Source organism: Suncus etruscus, chromosome 4, assembly GCF_024139225.1.
Source record: "Suncus etruscus isolate mSunEtr1 chromosome 4, mSunEtr1.pri.cur, whole genome shotgun sequence".
Lineage (NCBI taxonomy): Eukaryota > Metazoa > Chordata > Mammalia > Eulipotyphla > Soricidae > Suncus > Suncus etruscus.
The window spans coordinates 51,798,837-51,819,809 of NC_064851.1; the positions used below are offsets into that span (position 1 = coordinate 51,798,837).

The window sequence follows — 20,973 nt, forward strand, 5'->3', positions numbered from 1 at the left end:
ACTTTATCGTTGTTCAGCCTTATTAAAATGGAAGTTCAGAGTGATGCTAAAAATTATTTTTGAAAGCATATATTTCAGCTTTTAGTAATCTAAGTCCTGATTTAAAACATTTTAACAGTCAGGAGACCAAATCACCTTATCCATTCAATTGCCTTCCTAATAATTAAGCATATCAGGTCTAAATCATTGGTTCCTTCACTCCCTATCTTTCATAAATTCATTTTTTCTTTTCTTTTTTTTTGGTTTTTGGGCCACACCCAGTAACGCTCAGGGGTTACTCCTGGCTATGCGCTCAGAAGTTGCTCCTGGCTTGGGGGACCATATGGGACACCGGGGGATCGAACCGCGGTTCGTCCAAGGCTAGCGCAAGCAAGGCAGGCGCACCTTACCTTTAGCGCCACCGCCCGGCCCCCATAAATTCATTTTCTAATATTCCTAATCTAGATATATGACTACCTGAGTTGAGATAGTTCTTATCAATGTCATCATAGTAACCCAGTTATGTAATTTTCCATGTCATGATTACTACCTTTATCTCAAGTACAGAAATTATTTCCACTCTGGTTTGCTTGGGGCCACACCCAGTGGCACTCAGGATGCTCTTGGCTCTGTGCTCAGAAATTACTCCTGGCAGGCTTTGCTAAGTCATGGTTTAAAACATTTTAATGAACAAGAGACCAATTCAGTTGGAACAGATCAGACCATCATTTGTAAATAGTGAACACAGCTGTATTTACACCCAACTTGCTAATTTTTATCCTTGGCTAAATGCCTTTTAGATTATTTCCTTAGAGCCCCCAATTAGTAGAATGTGCCTAGAGAGTTATATTTAAAAGTTTTCACTGTCACTTAAGTCTGGAAAAGTCCCACTTTTACCAATGAACATGTTTTCTGTAGAACTTTCTAGTATGCTGATGTTGATTTATTCAAGAGGGAACTGTAGCAGATGCCAAACTCAGGTTCTCATTACAATCAACACTTTGGAAAATTTTGTTTACTGATCTTTTTAACACATGCAAGTTTCTTCCTCAACCTTATTTTGTCTTTTATTCTGGCTCCCAACTTATTTGACTGTACTATTTCAAGTTTTAACATTTTGTTTTCTTTTGGGGGCCACAAGTGACTGTGTTCAGAGGTTAGTCCTACCTCTGCACTCAGAAATCATAGCTGGAAGTCTTGGGAAACTATATATGATGCCGGGAATTGAACCCAAGTCAGCTATATGCAACCTGTGCTATATCACTCTGGCCTCTGAAATCTTAATGTTTTAACTTCCAATATCCCCATCTCTCTACTTTGTGTCAATTACCTTTCTAAAACTGGTACCTGGTATGCTTATACAAAATGCATTAACAGAGAAACAAAATAAGTAAACCAGTTCTACAAGAACCTTCATGATTTGGTCTATCTACTTTTTCAGTTCCAGTTTCTACAATTCACTTTTCTTTTCACATACACCTCCAACAATCCTTTGGTCATAACTGACTCCTCCTACCTTATACTCAGATTTTCTTTCTCTCATATGGTCACCCAAAACCTACAAATTAATCTTTGACTGTGCTTTTATGTTTGTCTTATAGTATTTCTGTAATTTTATCTAATATCTAATAGACACAGCAACTTGTTCATTTATTTACCTGTTGCCATGTTAAAATACAAGTTGTGTAACCATTTAGAACAATAATTTTTGCTTAATTTAACACCACTGAAAATATCCCAAACTGGTACATTTCACTTAGCTATGAGTAACATTGTTATGATCTAGAAGACTCCAATTATTGAAGTTTAAAGGGGGGAATTTTCATTTTTTTAAACCAAGAAATCTCAGGAAAATTTTAGGCCACGGGAAGAAAATATCTCAAAGGCAAAAGATTGAGGAAAAGTATACCATGAAAATAAATCCTTTATGATTATTTTTAATACTTAGGCATTACAATCCATATCAAATTTTACCAACATGCTGCTCTATAAATTCTTATTTACTTTATACCATAATTAGATTTTTTCTGATCCATGCTAAAAAGCCCATTTTCCCATAATTACCTTTAGCATACAGTACCTGAAATACAAAAAAAATTAACTCAATGTTGGCAAAGACTTTCTCCTGATCAGTAAAAGAACAATTACAGAGATAGCTAGTGGTCAATTTCCTTAGGCTAATGAGCAAAAGAAAAGCCTCAGTACAATGACATTTAAGTGGCTCATTACTACAATCAACAGAAATAACCCTACTACCTACGGCACAATTTAGGGCAGTTTTGCCAAAGGTCTTTAAGAGCATGGTCAACTTCTAAGAAAACTGTACGGAAACATCCAGTTGGGAACAAAAATTTAATATTAAAATGATTAAAGTTAACGTAGTTAATTTAGGAAAAAAACCGTGTTAATCACCCATAGAACAACTTTTATTTTAATAAATAACAGTGGATTCCAGAGACTAGGGCTTATAATGTGTCAAATTTTGCACATATTGGTAATAACCTTGAGGAGGTAAAACCAACTATACAAAATAACACAGTGAGCCCTAAAAACAAACTGTACTTTAATAATAAAACTTAAAAAAGTAACTTCCAAAAGAAAATAATTCACTTCTTGTCCATGCTTATTCACAAAGTACCAGTAATTTCAATTAAGTGCTTCAGTTTTGCCCTGCAACTCTGGTACTGGATGGGAATATACATATTTTCATATAATCACAATATAGTCAATAGTCCAGACTAATAATATTGTGAATAAAACTAGCTTCTAACACACAAAGTTAAAAAAAAATCAGTATTATTCTTAATGGCAAACAGAAATAAAAAATTTAAAGGATGTTTTGTTTCCAGTAGATTAATTTTAGTTCAAATAAATGAAGGTCATATGTTCCTCTGAAATGACTTCTATCTCTGACCATAAATCCACAGTATAAATACAGTGAATAAAGCTAAACTATGAGTTAACTATATGTTGAATAATCAAAATAAACAACTGTAACAACTAATACTGCTCTGGAAGACCAATCTAATGAAAAAAAGTATCATTAGATATGGTGAGAAAATACAGACATATCTGTACAATCTAACATCTACAAACAGTAAAATCAAAACATCCAACTTCCTTATAGAAAGTGTTTTATCTATGTAATTATAAATGTTAAGAACTCTTGCATTTTATAAACACAAGATGGGCTCACTTTGATGATACCAATTTTAAGATTTTATAAAAATGTTTAAAAAGATCTTTCCACAAAAATTTATAGTTTAAAGCTATACACCATTCTATAAATCTCAGAAAATGGACCAAAACAAAACAAAAACAACAACAACAAAATAAATCCCAAACCTTTATAAGATCACATGTATAAAACAAGAAATGAAATGTGATTTTATTTAAGGCAATACTGGGCTACTTCACAAATCACCATCTCAATATTTACACTGCTCCACACTACTAGTTTCTATCACATTCACAAAGGATGTTTTATACCAAATATTTAAAATCTTTAATGTAGTAAATTCATTATTCATGTTTCCGTTATATTTCATGGAATTATAGCAACTATATCCAATTAGAAGCATTGAAAAAAATCTACAGCTATAGAAAACTGCCAAAGAATCTGCTTTAATTTCACATGAATACCACCACAAAATCCCGGATGGTAAATTTACAAAGCAGAGCAAAATGCTGATAGGATGTGTTTAACTTTGTGAAAATGCTGAGATCATCCCGCAAATGGTTTATGTAAAAATTGGTGAACTATAACAGAGTTTCTATCTTAATTTAAAAAAATCTTAATTTAAAACAATAAGTTTTAAAAACTTGATCACTTAGATAAAAATTAAAGTTCCAAATATAAATGTGTCATTTAATAGTTTAGACTTACAGACTGCTGGTGGCAGTAAATGATTTACAATAATAAATATATACAAAAATGGTATCTACAAACAAAAAGTACTGGTATACATGAGCAGTGACCTGGTGAAACATCAATCACGCAGATAATTCAGTTTAGTTCACAGAAAGAGTAACTGGTTGATAAAACTGAGGTTTAGCTATATACTATTTACAATATTGATCCTGTTCCTCATGTCCCATAGGGATTAAAAAGTTTTACATGACAAGCGTCATGTTATTTTTTCTTCTTTTGTGGTGTCTAGGTTAATTCATGTCAACAAAAATAAGTCTCACAAATCTAGCATGCTTGATGGCTTCCAATTAAAATTAAATTGTAAATGACATATTTACAATACATTACTTATCAGTACTGCCCTCTCCCCGTGCCTTTACCCATACTGATTTCTTTCATGACACATATATCTGGATTATTTGAGTGTACTTCAAGTTTTTCCAGACTGACAGTAGGTCTCATTTCCTGAAGTTGCTTTAAGACAAGCTCAGTGCAGTCTTTAAGAGTTTTGTCTAAGACAATTTTTACATTACTGCACTGAAGCTGTGATGGATTCGCAAACTGTACAAATGTTTCACTCTCTTTACAACACACATGATTTCCACTCGTCACAGCAGTCTTGTCAACATTTCTTCTTGAATTTGAATGGGACCCTTTTCTATTCCCACTATTTGGGTGGTCTTTGTCAGTATTTTTCTTCTGCTTCACTGCAGACTCCTCAAGAAATTTCAGAAAAGATACTTCAAATCCCATTGGCTTAAATGAGCTCCAGTCAAATGATGAAGGATGGTCCTCAATGGTTTGAATTGCAACTGCAGTTTCGTCCTCTTTATGTAAACTGCTTGATTCAACTATGGATGCTGGTTCAGCCTTTTCAACTTTTCTCCTCTTATTCTGGGAAACATTTTTTTCTTTATTAACTCTCTTCAAAGTACCTGGTTTTTGTTTTTCTGACTGGCAGGAGTTATTTTCCTGAAAATCACTTAGATTTGAAGAGGCATGAGTTTGAAGCTCCACATTTGTGTTGTCTTCATTTATTAATTTGGTAATAAATAATTCTGTTAGTTCATCCATTTCATCTTTCTCTTTTATTTCAGCACCCTTCTGTGGAACTGCAGTTGTTGCTGAATTATCATTGTTCTCTGATAAACATGTGTCAGGATCTTTCACATCATTCTTATCAACTTCTGGCTCAGTAGTTGCCTTTACTTGTAAGTTGCAACACTGTTTGGAGACAATAAGAAGACTGCGGTGTTGTGCAGTAAATGCCTTAGATAATTTGTGGCATTTGTAATGCCTAATTATATTACTTTCACTAGTAACGACTGATGAACACCCCTTTATCATACATGGATATTGGGTTACAAATTTGCTAGTACACTCAGATAATGCATCATTTCTAGCCTTAATTGAATACACATGCTTTCCACGTTTCAGAGAATAAGGCTTATTTTCTTCAATCTGCACAATCTTGGCATTCTTATTTTCTAAGTTATTTCTTTTCTTTCGTTTGGTCTTAGGCATTTTGGTTCCTTCCTTTCCAGACCTGATGTATTTTGTTCCACGATATTTAGATTTTGTCTTTTCTTGGTTTGCTTTGCTTGATATATTTTCCTGGCCAAATCTTCGGGGCCGAATCAAATGAGCTTTGTGTTTGTCATTATGTTTATTAAATATGTGTCGGAGGAGATTAGACCGAGTGGCATATCTACGGTCACAGCCCTCACAATCACACTTGTATATGCCATCTTCTTCAGTTTTATTTCCCTTGGCCCCAATACCATGATCTACCTCAAGATGAATAATGTAGTTCAAATATGTAGTAAATGAAGATTTACACTCTACCTGGTCACATGGAAATTTTCCAACATCCACAGAAGCAGTCATACTTTCAATTTCCTCAGGAGTCATTTCATGAAGTTTCACATAATGTTGTATTAGGCCAGTTATTGCTTGGAAAATCCTAGAACAGTCACTCACCTGACATCGAAATTCTTTCACAGTTTGCTTAGTTTCAATTTCTTCACTTTCCTTAACAGCTTCACTTTCCTCTTCAACCTCTGCAGAAAAGGCAGGTAGATCTGACTTGTGTACAGCCTGATAATGCAGAATTAAATTTTGCTGTATTGTAAAGGCAGCAAAACAACCCTGGTGAACACATCGATAAGGTCTATAGGGGCTGTATCTTGCTGGACATTCAGGGGCCTGGGAAACTGGCTTTTTGCGTTTTTTCTCCTCCTTTTCTTTTTTGTATCTCCTAACTTTCCGTCCTTTGGTTTGTATGTTTGAGAGAGAATTTGTATTACACTGTTCTGAAGTAACTGCGACCAGCTGTGAAGAACTTTCAATTTTTTCAGGACTTTTTTTTTCTGTAGGTTCCTTTTCTAAGACCACAGTTACATTACTAAGCACATTTTCCTTCACCGATCCCAATTCCAAAGAAGGCTGAAATTCCTTTTTATTTTCCTCTACCACAGCTAATTGTTCTTTCACTTGTGTAGTTCGTGGGGTTGACAAACTTTCATTCTGAGATTTTCTTCCATACGGTCTTTTTATTTTTAACTTTACCATTTCTTCTGTGGTAAAATGATGTACCAACTGGCAGTGTGCCCGAAGATTAGAATTTCTTGTAAATGTTTTTGTACATGTCGGTACTACACATTTAAATGGGGCAAATTTCAATTGATTTTTCTTAATTTCAAGAATCATCTCTGGAGTGTACTGATGAATTTTACCATAGTGCTTAAATAGTGCATCTTTAGTCATAGCACTGTAGTTACAGCCTTGGTTTTGACATACAAAAGGTTTATTAACTCTTTCACTACACTGAACATTGTTTATCATTTCAGAAACTGGCTGAACAACAGTGACAGTTGGAATTAATTTGGCAGGAGTGGGAGCAAGTGTCACCGATGTATTAACCAGTACACATTGGGATGCTGGAGTGGCAAGGTCATTTTCTAACTTTAATCTCTGTAAGCCTTCTAAAATTTCCTGTATTTGATCCTCCTTCGGTAATATTTCTGGCTGAGAAACGTTAGTTTTTGTTGGCATGACACCCACGAAGGAGGAAAACTGAGAATTAGGTAATTTGTTATTCTGAATGGTGTTAACTGAAGGAAGTTGAATATTGTAATTTATCTGAGTATTCTGTGATGTTTCACCAATACCCTGAGATCCATTTTTAACCTCAAGTATTTGAGAATTCATAGCATTTTTAATAATTTCAAGAGTCTTTTCAAAGTTTTGCATGACATTTTCCTCAGATATCTGCAAATCAGAATTTACTGACGTTGTACATGAACTCAAAGCCATCATTTGGGAATCACCGTTTTCAGCTTTTAATGTTAAAGAAGGAGCTAACACTGTATGGGATTCAAGATTGGTTTTAAAGTTTTCTTTTATATCAGTCACAAATAACTGATTGTCAACATTATTTAATTTCTGTGTTAGATTTTCCACCACACCCTGAGGTTCACAATTTGGAAGTACATTTGAATGAAGGTTAGTAGCTGGTATCTCAACACTCTTTGTTATGAGTTCCATTGCTGTTAAGTCACTAGTTACCAAGTTTTGGGAAGCACTGGGTGCAATTAGTGAAGGGGTAACTTTCTTTTTTCTCTTAGAAGCACTGTTTCCCTTTTTATTTAAATGACTGGGCCTTGTGTTCTGAGGACCACTTATAACTGAAACACGGGAACTGTTATTTGTAAAATTTTGTACTGGACCACTAGAATTAGGGAATGAATTAGAACATAAACCATTTTCAACAGTCTTCATTAGCAAGTCATTTTCTGGAAAAATAGGCAAATTGCTGCATTCCTCCACTGAGGAAGTTTTGGAGTTTGGTGTCCGACTCTGGGGTGTAAGAGGGTTTGAGTGGCAAGCAGTCTGCAGAAGGGGTGGCACAGCTGGATTTGGCATGGCTGGTGCATTTACTTGTGCTGCATCTGAAACACATGCACCTGTTGGAACACGAGAAAGCATTTCGGCACTATCAAATGTACTGGGGATACCAGCGGTTTCCAAAGCTTGTTTAATAATTTCACTTCCTTCCTGACTAGCACTTGTATTGAAGTTAGTCACACCTGTCCGAGGAAATGTATTTGGTAAAAACGTGGAACGATTTTCAGCAGCAAGAAGTTGAAGAAATGATGGGTCTTTAAAACATGCTTCTGGATTAAAGGTAGATTGTTGTGGCTGCTGCAAATTTACTGCATTAGTGGAGAGAATCATGCTGGCAAGAAGAGAAGGTTGTCCATTATTCTGTAGAAGTTCTTGTGCAATTTCTGCTCCATCTAATGGTTTACAGTAAGATCGCTTGGACAAGTGTCCACCCAGAGACCTGGGATTAGTAAAAGCCCTGTAACACCTGCTACATATAAATTTCCCATCTCTGATAATTGCAGGCCATTTAGCCCTTTTGTTGTGCTTGGGTTTTCTTTCTTTTCCATTTGGACCCCGTACACGGTCTTTCTTAGCTTTTTCAGGTGGTGACTGCTGAGTACTGGTGCTGTTGAAATCATTTGCAACATTCACTTGGGAAGGAAAAACTGTATTTTCACCATTACCCCCTTTTAGGAAGCAGGAATTAGTGTTTCCTTCAATCTGTGAGGGAAAATGATTTGTACTATTTTCCAGTTGGGAAAAAACAGAGTTAGCCCCAGTATCTGCTGGTGTAGGGAAAAGAGACATGGAACTGCTTTCTGCAGGTAAAGGAAGGAAAGGATCAGAGCCACTATCAATATTTAAAGGCAAAACTGTTTTGGTTAAATCTTCCATTTGTGCTGGCAAGGCGGTAGTCGATAAACTTTCCACCTGGGAATGTAGCATACTATCCCCATGTTCATTTTTGTCCTGAGAAGGTATATTTGGGTTAATGACACTTTCCACTGAGGGCAACAGTGGGGCAGACACAGTTGCTAAATTAGCTGGAAAAATGGAAGGTGAGATATGCTGCAATTGATCTGAACATGTCGGATTCCCACTGGCTTTGGTTTGTGGTGTAAAAAATGCATTGTTAGAGCTGCTTGCCTGTGATGGCAAAAAATAAACAAACTTTCCACCATTTGGTGCATTTAAGTTGTTAGATTTCTGGCCTTTTTTACCTTTGCGCTGCATTTTAAATGCAGCATATTGGTCAGGGTGCGCAGTCTTCATATGTTTCCCAATACTTTGTGAAGAATTATATGTTCGAGTACAACCCTCAACTTGGCAACTGAATTTCTGAACTGGTGCTTCTTTTGGAGGCACTGATGGAGTTCCTAATGTTGTGTTAGGTTGTGGAGGAGCATAGGCAATACTTTCTAAAGTCTTAAGAGGTAAATTATAAAGAGTGGGTGGTGTTTTAACATTACCTCCACATTCAAACTTAGAAGCTGTTAAATTTTGAAATTCTGCTTGATTTTGCATAGGAAAGGCCATTACGTTGTTCATTTGTCTTCCCAAATTTTGTGAGGCAAGGTTACCTATTTTGAGTGTTTCTGGACTTACTGAAGAGTTCTGAGTAACTTGATTTTCATTAAAGCAATTCTGTTCTTTGCTTTCTTGCAAACCTGGATGACACATATCATTAGTATTTTCAACGGGGGTATGTAAGTCTGTGGCCAATGACTCACTAGAATCTTCCACAGTTGAGCCTTCTTGCTTTCCAAAGTTGTCCTCAATTCCCTGATTGAGTGACACTTTAATGGACACAGCAACTTCACTGGCCTGAAGTAAAGGAGTAGTAACAGAATTTTCCATACCATTTGACAAAGGTCCATCAGACTGCCTAAAATCAGAAGCAGGAATTTGGTCTTGGTTGGTCATAGGTGATTCTGTTTTGTTTTTATTCCAAGAATCACTTCTATCTGTAGACATGGCATTTTCAACTTTATTTTCTAAAGCAAGCACAGATGTCCCTTTTTCTTTCTCAGTGTTCCCTTCTGTGTTCTGATTTACTGTAGAGGGCTGCAGAGAATCTCCAGATGAATTAAGTTGATTTTCAGGAGGCTCCACTTTCTCAGGATTACTATGATCGTCTAGATGTTTTTCTAGTTCACTTTGCGATCGATAAACTTTACCACAACCTGTAAACTTACAGGTATAGGTATTATAATGCTGTGCTTCATGATCATATAGCAAATAAGCTTCTGAAAAAATTCTACCACATTTCGGAAACATACACTTTGCTCTAAAGATTTGGTGTTCCTTTCGGTGGGTTAAGAGCTCTGCATAACTATTAAAACCAGCTTTACACTTCATCTGTATACAGATATATGGTTTACTGCCACAGTGCATTTGTAAGTGATCGTTGAGATGAGTGACACTTACAAAATGTCGTCTACAGTACTGGCAAATAACTTTCTTGCTTTGCATTTCAAGAAAGCGCTTGGCATCTTCATTGTCCTTGTGCGCCTTTACATGAGCAATTAAATTTTTAAAGTACTTAAAGCCCTTTTTACAAAAAGTTACAGGGCAATTAAATTCATTAACAGGTACTGGTTTCTGCACTGGGATTACTTCTGGCTCATAGGATTTATCTTTGTCATCATTCTCATCATCTGAACCATCATTGTCATTAAATACTATGAAGTCTGTAGAATAGAGACTATTTTTTTTAATAGGCCGCTGTTCCTGTTTAGCCACAGCATTAGTCTTCTGATTCTCATTTGTAGTTGCAATCTTAGGAGGTCTTCCCAATCTTCTTAATGGTTTCATAGCTGCTAGTCTCTCTTTACTAGACTGTTTAACATGCAATGTGACATGAGGAACAAAAGTCTCTTTAGAATTAAAGTTCTTCGCACAAATGGGGCAACTGTAAATCCCATCTTTATAATGTTTTTGAGCATGTCGGACTATTCTATGACCAAGAAATTCTTTGTCACAAAGTACACAATACTGCATGTAGGCCTGCCAATTCCTAAACCTAGCAGATATAAATCCTCTCTCTCTTAATTGTTTTATTTCTTTCTTCTTTTGCTTTTCATCACAACTGTCTTTTAGGAGGCCAGAATTAACACCAATTCCACCAGAAAGTCCATTTACTGAAGTTTCTTTCATTTCTTCCTGGTAGTCTACTCCTTTCTCATAAACTTCACTGTCATTTAGTTCATCTATTGAAGACACAATGGATGCTTCTTCCCCCATTAATGCAAGACATTGTCGTTTTAAGGTTTTCCAATCCCAGAATTCTGGATCAAAGGGCCACTGAGTTTTCAAGACAAGTAAGAGCTCACAGCGTAAAGAATTTGGTATTGGAAGATTCTCTTCATCATATTTCTGGTCTGGCTGATTATATAACATTTCCACGGCATAGTATGCATCTACTGTAGGTTCAATAAGAAATTCACTCAGTTGACAAGCACGTTTAACTTCTAGATCATCCGGCAACAAGCATGAAATGGTCTTGCAAATGGATATTTTCACTTCAGTATTTTCTGTAGATTCCAAGCGAAGAGCTTTTACACATAGTTCTATACAGGTGGCAAGTCCAGCCCCTTCAGTCTGTGGAAAAAAAAAAAAAGGAAATGTTATCCATTATAATAAAAGGAATTTTTAAACTCAGTAACATTTCTAAAGCAGAGGAAGGAAGAGAGAAAAGAGGGAGGGAGAGAGAATCCAAAGCAAACTTGTTCTTTATTTCTTTAACCTTTCATATCCTATTTGCATTTAGATTTCATGAACTGCTATGAGCATAAATAGGTATTATCTAAAGAATGTGGTAGGTCGGGAACCAAAGAGATGGCTCCATGGGTTGAGAGCATGCTTCCCCATTGGGAGGCCAAGGTTTGATTCCTGGCACATCAAGTACTTTGGGCCACCAGATGGGACTCTAAAATAAAAACAAACAAATAATAAATATGAAGGGCTAGAGATATAGTACAGCTGATACAGTACTTGCTTTGCACACAGCCAATTCAGGTTTGTTTCTTGACATACCACAGGGTCCCTTGAGCCTGCCAGGAGTAATTCCTGAGTGCAGTGCTAGGAGCAACCCCAATCCAAAAACAAAAAATACAAAAAAAAAAAAAAAAGTGAATGCAGTTATAGAAATAGCTACACTGAGAACTACCATAACCATGTGAATGAATGAGGGAACTGGAAAGCCTGTCTAGAGTACAGGTGGGAGTGGGGTGAGATGGAGGGAGATTTGGGACATTGGTAGTGAGAATGTTGCACTGGTGAAGGGGTTGTTCTTTACATGACTGAAACCTAATCACAATCATATTTGTAATCAAGATGTTTAAATAAAGAAAAGTTAAAAAAAAGTTACTTGTATAGTTTAGTATATGGCACATATTAAGTAATCAACAAATGCCATTATCTTTATCACATATTACAAGTCCTAAGTTTCTATCTGTAATCTTTGTGAAACAAAACTCTCTTAACCAACCAAATTAAAGGAAGCTCATATTCCACAATTTAGTAGAAATGAAATATTTTCATTGTATAGAATAGAACTGTTTGATCCTTAATAATGAAAAATCTAGTTCTATCATGTTTGAATGTTATATCACATTTGTAATGGTTATAATATCACAGGAGTGTCAATAAAATAAACTCAAAATTTACATTCTTTTTTTTTTAATTTACATTCTTTTGATTTTTTATTTAATGTGTAGTTTCTATGTCAGGGAGACAGTGTGAGAACTGATTTATATTGTAGAATACCTAGCTGATATACTAGTTGGCCTCCAGAGAATGGCTTATTATGAAAAAATCTCCAGTCTTTCCAGTCATGGTCCCAAGAAACTAAGAGTGGCATCGGGTTCTGCTTATGACTCAGGAGTGCCATTTCACCCTCAGGTCAGGAAGTGTAAGAAGAGCATGGTTGCTGTGCTGTCACATGTTTCTTTACCTCTTTATACCTCACAGTGAACACAGAAAGACATTTAACTCTAGTCACATAGCCATAGAACACAAAAGAAACACCTCCAAACTGCAAAAGTCATAGCGGGTAACATAGAACACCACCACACTTAGTAAAGATGGTAGCCCTGAAAACCCAACTAGTATTAACCAGCTCTATAATCTTTCATTTGCCTACAGAGTAACATGAGATTCACAACTACCATAATGTATGTATAGTTCTTGTACAAATCTTTTCCCTCTCCAACAGTCTCCCCTCTCCCAAGTGAGTGGTAAATAAGGTCAAGACACTTTTATTTAGCTACACAGATTAATCTGATTAAGAAATTAAACACAAGGCTAGAGATAAAAAAGATATGGTGTTTCTTTGCACAGGGCTCCCTCCAACGCCCCCCCCGCCCCAAACCAACAAGAGAAATGCAATCTAAGAGTTAAGATTAATAAGTTCCTTCTACTTTGTTTTTGTTTTGCTTTATTTTTAACCACAGAAATACAATGCAGAAAATGAAAAAGACAATGTAGAGAAAAAACCATTTTTTTTGTTTTTTTGGGCCACACCCAGTGATGCTCAGGGATTACTCCTGGCTATGCACTCAGAAATCGTTCCTGAGTTGGGCACCATATGGGACACCCAGGGATCCAACCAAGGCCCATCCTGGATCAGCCTACTACAAGAAAACACCCTATCACCGTGCTATTGCTCCGGCCCCAGAAAAAAAACATTTTAAAAAGAAAAATAATGTATAAGATTTCCTGACCGCATACAGACTTTATGCTCTCTAAAAAAAGGGACAGGCAAATGTCCTTTATTACCGCCTTTCCAACACAATTATATATTAATTAAAAGGTACCTTTTATGCTACCTACATAACAGGATTTTTTTGTTTTTTGGGGCCACACCCATTGGGGCTCAGGGGTTTCCCAGGCTCTGTGCTCAGAAATCGTCCCTGGCAGGCTTGGGGGACCAAATGGATGCCAGGATTCGAACTGTGTCTGTCCTGTGTAGGCCACTTGCAAGGCAAATGCCCTGCTGCTGTGCTATCGATAGCTCTGGCCCCCATAACAGGATTTTTTAGATTGTTTAGCATCAAAGTGTCTTCTATAGACAATTGGAAGCTAACTGTATTCCTATAATGTTACTATTTTTTTGTTTGTTTGTTTTTGGTCACACCTGGCTGGTGCTCGCTCAGAAATCGCCCCTGGCAGGCTCCAGGGACCATATGGATGCAGGGATTCAAACCACCATCCATCCTGAATTGGCTGCCTGCAAAGCAAATGCCCTACCACTGTGCTATCTCTCCGGCCAACCTCATTATTTTTTAAAACTGATTTAATTTTGTAAAATCTGGATTCTTAATTAATCAACAAATAGAAACACATATGCAATCTATGATCATTGCCCACTTATTATTTACTATTTAATCCACTTGTTAGGTGTTTTCATTAAGTGACTATTATTTTTAAAATTTCTAAAAATTTGTTGGCACTTTAAAATCAGTGTGGACATTTTGGTATTATCTTTCTCATGCTTTAATTCACTTTTATTTTGTTTTTGTTTTTGGGACACAACTGGTGGCACACGGCTTATTCTCAGCTTTGTGCACGTAAGTCACTCCAGGTAAGCTTGGGGGACCATATGGAGTGCCAGGGATTGAACCCAGGGCGGCCTCATGCAGGACATGCAAGACAAACACACTAGGGTCCGAGCAATGGCACAGTGGTAGGGCATTTGCCTTGCATGCGGCTTATCCAGGACGAACAGCAGCTCGATTCCCCAGTATTCCATATGGTCCCCCAAGCTGGGAGTGATTTCTGAGCACATAGCCAGAGGTAACCCCTGAGTGTCACTGGGTGTGGCCCCAAATCCAAAAAAATAGATAAATAAAAAAGAAACCCTACTTCTTGTGCTATCACTGCAGCCCCTTTATTCTTATTTAACTAAAATATATATGTATATATACATAATTCAGATTTATCTTGAACAGTATTGCTTAAAACTTTTTTATTTACTAAAATTCACACATTAAAGTTTTTTTTTTTCATGTTTCCTTTTATCTTGGACATTTTATCCTATTTTTTCCCTGCTTTGGGCGGTGGGTTGTTTGTCATCCACCCTGTGATGTTCAAGGTTAACTCCTAGCTCTGTACTCAAGATATCATATGGAGTGACCGGCGAGGTGGCACTAGAGGTAAGGTGTCTGCCTTGCAAGCGCTAGCCAAGGAAGGACCGCAGTTCGATTCCCCGGCATCCCATATGGTCCCCCAAAAGCAAGGGGCAATTTCTGAGCGCTTAGCCAGGAGTAACCCCTGAGCATCAAACGGGTGCGGCCGAAAAAACAAAAATAAAAACAGAAAGAAAAAAAAGATATCATCTTGAAGGTCTGGGAGGTCAGTCACATGAAGGCAGGAACCCTATATTTTCTCTCTGGCCCTTATTGTTATTTCTTTTGAATATAAACCTTTCATGGATAACAATTTCTTATTTTGTAAATTCTATCGATTAGAAATCTATAAGAGTCCTTATAATGTATCTGAGTAAAAAATGTTTCTAGTCTATTTTATCAATGGTAGTATTTCATGTAGATGGAGATTCAGGTCTTCAGTTTTCTACATCCAATCTGTCCAAGAGTCTGTCTATCTTCTTTTTTTTTTTTTTTTTTTTTTTTTTTTTTTTTGTGGTTTTTGGGTCACACCCGGCAGTGCTCAGGGGTTACTCCTGGCTCCATGCTCAGAAATTGCTCCTGGCAGGCACGGGGGACCATATGGGACGCTGGGATTCGAACCGATGACCTCTTGCATGAAAGGCAAACGCCTTACCTCCATGCTATCTCTCCAGCCCCGAGTCTGTCTATCTTCTATCCTGATTAACTATGTATGATAACTGTATAGATACTAAAACAACTTTACTACTTGCAAGCACTAATATAACCTAACCCTTTTCACGTCAGAAAGGCAGTTTATTTGGATCAGACCCAGAGGTACTCAGTCTGCTTTAGTATTTTTCTAAAACTGAGATTATGTGGTTTCAAATAGTATTATTGTTTTCTCATTAATTCTTATCAACACCACAACCATCACAAGTATACTACACCATTCTTTGAGTTTTAAGATGTTTCTTCATTTTGAATTTAAGTTCCCTAATATTCCTGTACTCTAAGCTGCTACACATTTTTAAAAAATGCTTTATCTCTCACATATTTCTGGTTATTTGGTGTAAGTCTTAAGTGACATCATCTGTCAGATTGCTAGCAATGGAGATTATCTTTATTTCTTTGTATGTCTTAAAATTCTAGAGAGCCATATTAGCAAAAAACAACAAGGAGTAAAAACAGATAAAAATAGAAATATTAGGGCCGGAAAGACAGCATGGAGGCTGGGTGTTTGCCTTGCATGCAGAAGGATGGTGGTTCAAATCTCGGCATCCCATATGGTTCCTGAGCCTGCCAGGAGAGATTTCTGAGCATAGAGCCAGGAGTAACCCCTGAGCATTGCTGGGTGTGACCCCCCCAAAGATATTATAAAATACATTATAAAATATGTAATACTCAAGTATTATAAAATATTTGAGGCTAGCAGCAAAGCCCTGGCTCTGTCTCCCCCTTGAAGGACTAAGTAAGAAAATAAATGTCCAAAGCAACTAATGAAATCAAACGAGTAGCCAAAAGGTTCAAAAAGGAAAAGTATTATTAAGAAAAGATGCCTTAATTATTCTTACCTCAGAATTAATAACTTTAATCAAGAAGAAAATGTGATAAACTGTCTTGGTTAACAAAGAAAGCTGACGACACCTTTCTAGGTACACTTGTACAGATGGTTCTACTCTTTGTTGTAATTTACTCCAAAAGAGAGTAAGTTCCCTTAAAAAAAAAAGAATAATATATTTTAAAGCTGGAACAGAAATGTTTATAATCATGGACAACACCACTCAAATAATTACATTTAAAACTAAAGTTGCTTTTAGATCCAATACTAATGCGGAATCAAGCTAGAAAGAAAGCAGCCCTCAATTCTCTAAAGACTAAATAAATTTGGGATTTCTTATTTTATTGACATATTTTTAAAATACAGAGGCATTAACTTTTACTAGAAAAGTACCTGAGATTTAAATAAGTTATATATACAAGCATATACACACTTATGTGTGTATGCTTGTGTATATATACAAAACCCTGAGTCACACATGAATTTTATGCACTAAGTACAAATTTGTATATATAAATTTGTATATATGTATGCATAAATGACATAATTTTTTAAAAACTTAAAACTTTTTATCTTCTAACATAAATTTAAAATGAACACACTGCCCAACCAACTAAATTTTAAATGTAATAACTGCTAAGAATCAAGGATGAAATCAAATCCAGAAGAAAATAATCTTATCTCTGTTAGCTATATATTCCCAATGGACTATATATACATAATAAACTGAGCTCATTAATAAATGTACCAAACAAAAAGAATGTACACTGAAGAAGTTATTGAAGCATAAATTCTTCTATCTGGAAAACAAAATGCATTTCCATATAAATGAGTAATTTAGTTAGGCAACTAAAATGTATAATTTGGAGAGAAACAAACACATTTGATTTTAAGTTGCTAATATATGGAAAATGTTTCACTATAGTATTTGACAAAATGAAACTTTCATCTTTTAACACTTAAATTTATCCTCACCATTACTAATCATTATTGATATGCTACTAATCATATACTAGGTACAAATTTTTGTTTCAAATACAAAAAGTATAAGTTGTAAAAATAAAATAATCAATAATCAATTAATAATTAATATAAATTAATAATCATATAAATAACATTTCCTAAAAATGTTTTAAGTTATCTGATCTTCACAATTCATCTTTATCTAGTTACTTAATAATCTTTTCCTTTTAAAAGAAAATCAACTCACCAAGCACAATACATATCTCCTTGTTGGAGCTGACGTGACAAAAATGCAGTACATAAGTCAAGAGCACTTTTTTCATCACCCTCAGATTCCAAGTTACAAATCATCTCTAGGGCATCCTTGCAATCAACCTCAGAAATCTACAGAAAAACAGCCATAAGATAATGCTATATTTGTACATACTCAAATTTATCATAATTTTTTCATTTAGTATATAAATCATTTTCATCCCCATGAGATGCCAGAATTGAACCTGAGTCAGTCCCAGGTCAGCCATGTACCTGCTGTGCTTGCAATCCAGTCCCACTATAGCACTTTTAAACTAAGCTCATCTTAATTCTCTATAAGTCTTTCATGTAAATTGATTCCATTTAAAATTGTATAAACTGGGCCCGGAGAGATAGCACAGTGGCGTTTGCCTTGCAAGCAGCCGATCCAGGACCAAAGGTGGTTGGTTTGAATCCCAGTGTCCCATATGGTCCCCTGTGCCTGCCAGGAGCTATTTCTGAGCAGACAGCCAGGAGTAACCTCTGAGCACCGCCAGGTGTAGCCCAAAAACCAAAAACCAAAGACCAAAAAAAAAAAGTATAAACTTAGAAGTGAGTATAATCTTGATCCTCGTTTTATAAATTGTGGATTGCAACCACATATGGGACTATGTGAATGTTGTGTAAAATGTAAAGTATTTGTTTTAAGATAAATTTATGATAACTGGTAATAACCAGTGATAATACTGGTTACGATACTGGTAGTAACCAGTAAATCTTTGTTTACTTGGAGTATGGCTGAGGGAGGTACATGCAGTATTCAAAGACTAGTGTTGACTCTGCTAAGAAGTGACCCCTGATAGTGCTCAGCATAACACATGTGCCAAGGATTCAAAACCAAGTCAGTGGATACAAGACAAGTACTTTAAACCCACTGCTCTCTTTTAGGCCCCTTGTATTATTTTTAATACCTATATATAGTAGGTCACAAAAAATTTACTGGGGTGATAAAGGGTTGTTAGTGGAAAAAGTTAAAGCCCTGATCCAAAAAAGCAAACTTTTTCATTAAAATACATACTTATATCCACTCAATTTTTTTGTTTTTGTGCCACACCCATTTGATGCTCAGGGGTTACTCCCAGCTAAGCGCTCAGAAATCGCCCCTGGCTTGGGGGACCATATGGGATGCCGGGGGATCGAACTGCGGTCCTTCCTTGGCTAGCACTTGCAAGGCAGACACCTTACCTCTAGCACCACCTCACCGACCCCGTTTTTTTTTTTTTTTTAAATAAAATAGGCTAACTTATTACAATGATTTGCTATGTGAAACCGAATTTACATGATTCTTAAAAGCTATTATTTTTAAGATGAGAATGAGATGTATATTATAGAATCAAAACTTGCTGCACTGGTGTTCTAAACTACAAAAATTAAAGTTTTAAATTATCAAATGCAAAAAGAGCTGAAGTGAATGCACATGTACCAGAGGAGAATAAACCCACTCTTTTTGTTTTTGTCACACCCAGTAGCACTCAGGGGTTACTCCTGGCTCCATGCTCAGAAATTGCTCCTGGCAGGCACAGGGGACCAGGTGGGATGCTGGGATTCGAACCACCATGGGTCCTAGGTCGGCCCCTTGCAAGGCAAACGCCCTACTGCTGTGCTATCTCTCCGGCCCTAAACCCACTCTTTATTGATACTCTGTCACTCATCAAAGTGCATATATACAAGAGGAAGAGTGGAGAGAAAGAATAAATAAGCATTTTCAAATCTATAGGCTAAGATAATCTTAAAATGAATCTTCCATTCTGAGGCTCAAAGGTGCCTGGAGATAAACAGAGGTTCCATTTAATAGATTAAATTTGGCTATAAATTACTAATATAATAAGTACTGAGGTTTCAATGTTTATCAGTAATTATTTGGGAAGCTTGGGGCCACACCTGACAGTGTTCAAGGGACCATTTGTTGTGCCAGAAATTGAACAGATAGATCAGCCATGTGCAAGTAAAGTGCCTTACCCTCTGTATCATCATTCTGGTCCCATAACAAATCAAGAATGAAGTAAAATACTGTAATCTAAATCACAGGACCTCCAGATGCAGTGCTCTTTCCACCACTCTGGTCTTTTTTCTAATAAATCTTGACCTGTAAATTATCTTATTAAAAGTAAATGGGGCCTGGAGTCAGAGCACAGCAGAAAGGGCATTTGCCTTGTATGCATACACTTGGGTTCAATACTGGCATAACAAATAATCCCCAAGCCTGCCAGGAGTAACTTCTGAGGCAGAGCCAGGAGTAACCTGAGGAATGCCAAGTATGGTCCCAAATTCCTGCCAAAATATGACCCCCAATAAAAGTAAACAAAAAAAGGCTGAACAACATGTACATAGTGTTATTCAAAGTCTGAAATATACTGAATGAATTAGCAGGCATTATACATATATTTAATAAAATCTTTTATCTAGGAAAACATAATGTATTGTGACTATGGGGAAATTATATATTTCACCCAAGGTAAGGATTTAAGTGGTAAATTAAAAATTACTAATCAGGGGCCGGAGAGATAGCATGGAAGTAGGGTGTTTGCCTTGCATGCAGAAGGATGGTGGTTCAAATCTCAGCATCCCATATAATTCCCTGAGCCTGCCAGGAGTAACTTCTGAGCATACAGCCAGGAGTAATCCCTGAGCGCTGCTGGGTGTGACCCCCCAAATAAATAAAATAAAAATTACTAATCACATTATATCTAAGACTCATATTCTTTCCATTTCACCACAATTTAACCTAGTATTAACCTAGTATATGGCCATATCATCCTGAACATGCCCTAGGGTGTCATTCCTGGAGGGCTAAGAAGTGCTGGGGATTAAACCAGGGTTGGCAGGTGTAAACTGAGTGCCCTACCCACTGTACTATCTATCAGGCCTAGGAAAGTTTACTTTTCAAGTCCCATTTTATTTATATTTTAGTTTTGGGGCAATACCCAGCAGTGCTCAGTGATCATGCTTGGTGGGGTATGGGGGAGCAAACTGGTGCTGGAGATCAATCCTGGGGCACCTATGTGCAAATCAAATATCCTACCCACTACAATATCTGACAAACTACATTTTAAATTTTTTTCTGAAGTGGAGAAATGGTTTTGGGCAAGAGTTGGTGATGTTCAGGCCTGAACTATTTCATTAACTCTCAAGCTGCAGCAGAACGTTAAAGACTATCTTCTGTGTTAGGAACAAAGAAATTTCATTGTTATGAATCATAAGATATGTAAATTTTAAGATGGCAGTACATTACATCTACTTTCAAACTTGTAAGTTACTTGATCTACAAAAAAAAA

The 20,973-nt window shown here is 36.4% G+C and overlaps 1 protein-coding gene across 1 annotated transcript in view; it reads right to left on the reverse strand.

Annotated features, from left to right (window-relative positions):
• Positions 1 to 3,820: 3,820 nt before the first annotated feature.
• Positions 3,821 to 20,973, reverse strand: part of ZNF292 (zinc finger protein 292) — a 92,380-nt gene continuing 75,227 nt past the window's right edge. The window contains exons 6-8 of the mRNA XM_049772177.1: positions 17,655 to 17,791; positions 16,458 to 16,599; positions 3,821 to 11,377 (exon numbers count right to left, since the gene is read on the reverse strand). Coding sequence (XP_049628134.1) covers positions 4,241 to 11,377; positions 16,458 to 16,599; positions 17,655 to 17,791 — 7,416 coding nt within the window. The 3' untranslated portion in view covers positions 3,821 to 4,240. The remainder of the gene's footprint in view (positions 11,378 to 16,457; positions 16,600 to 17,654; positions 17,792 to 20,973) is intronic.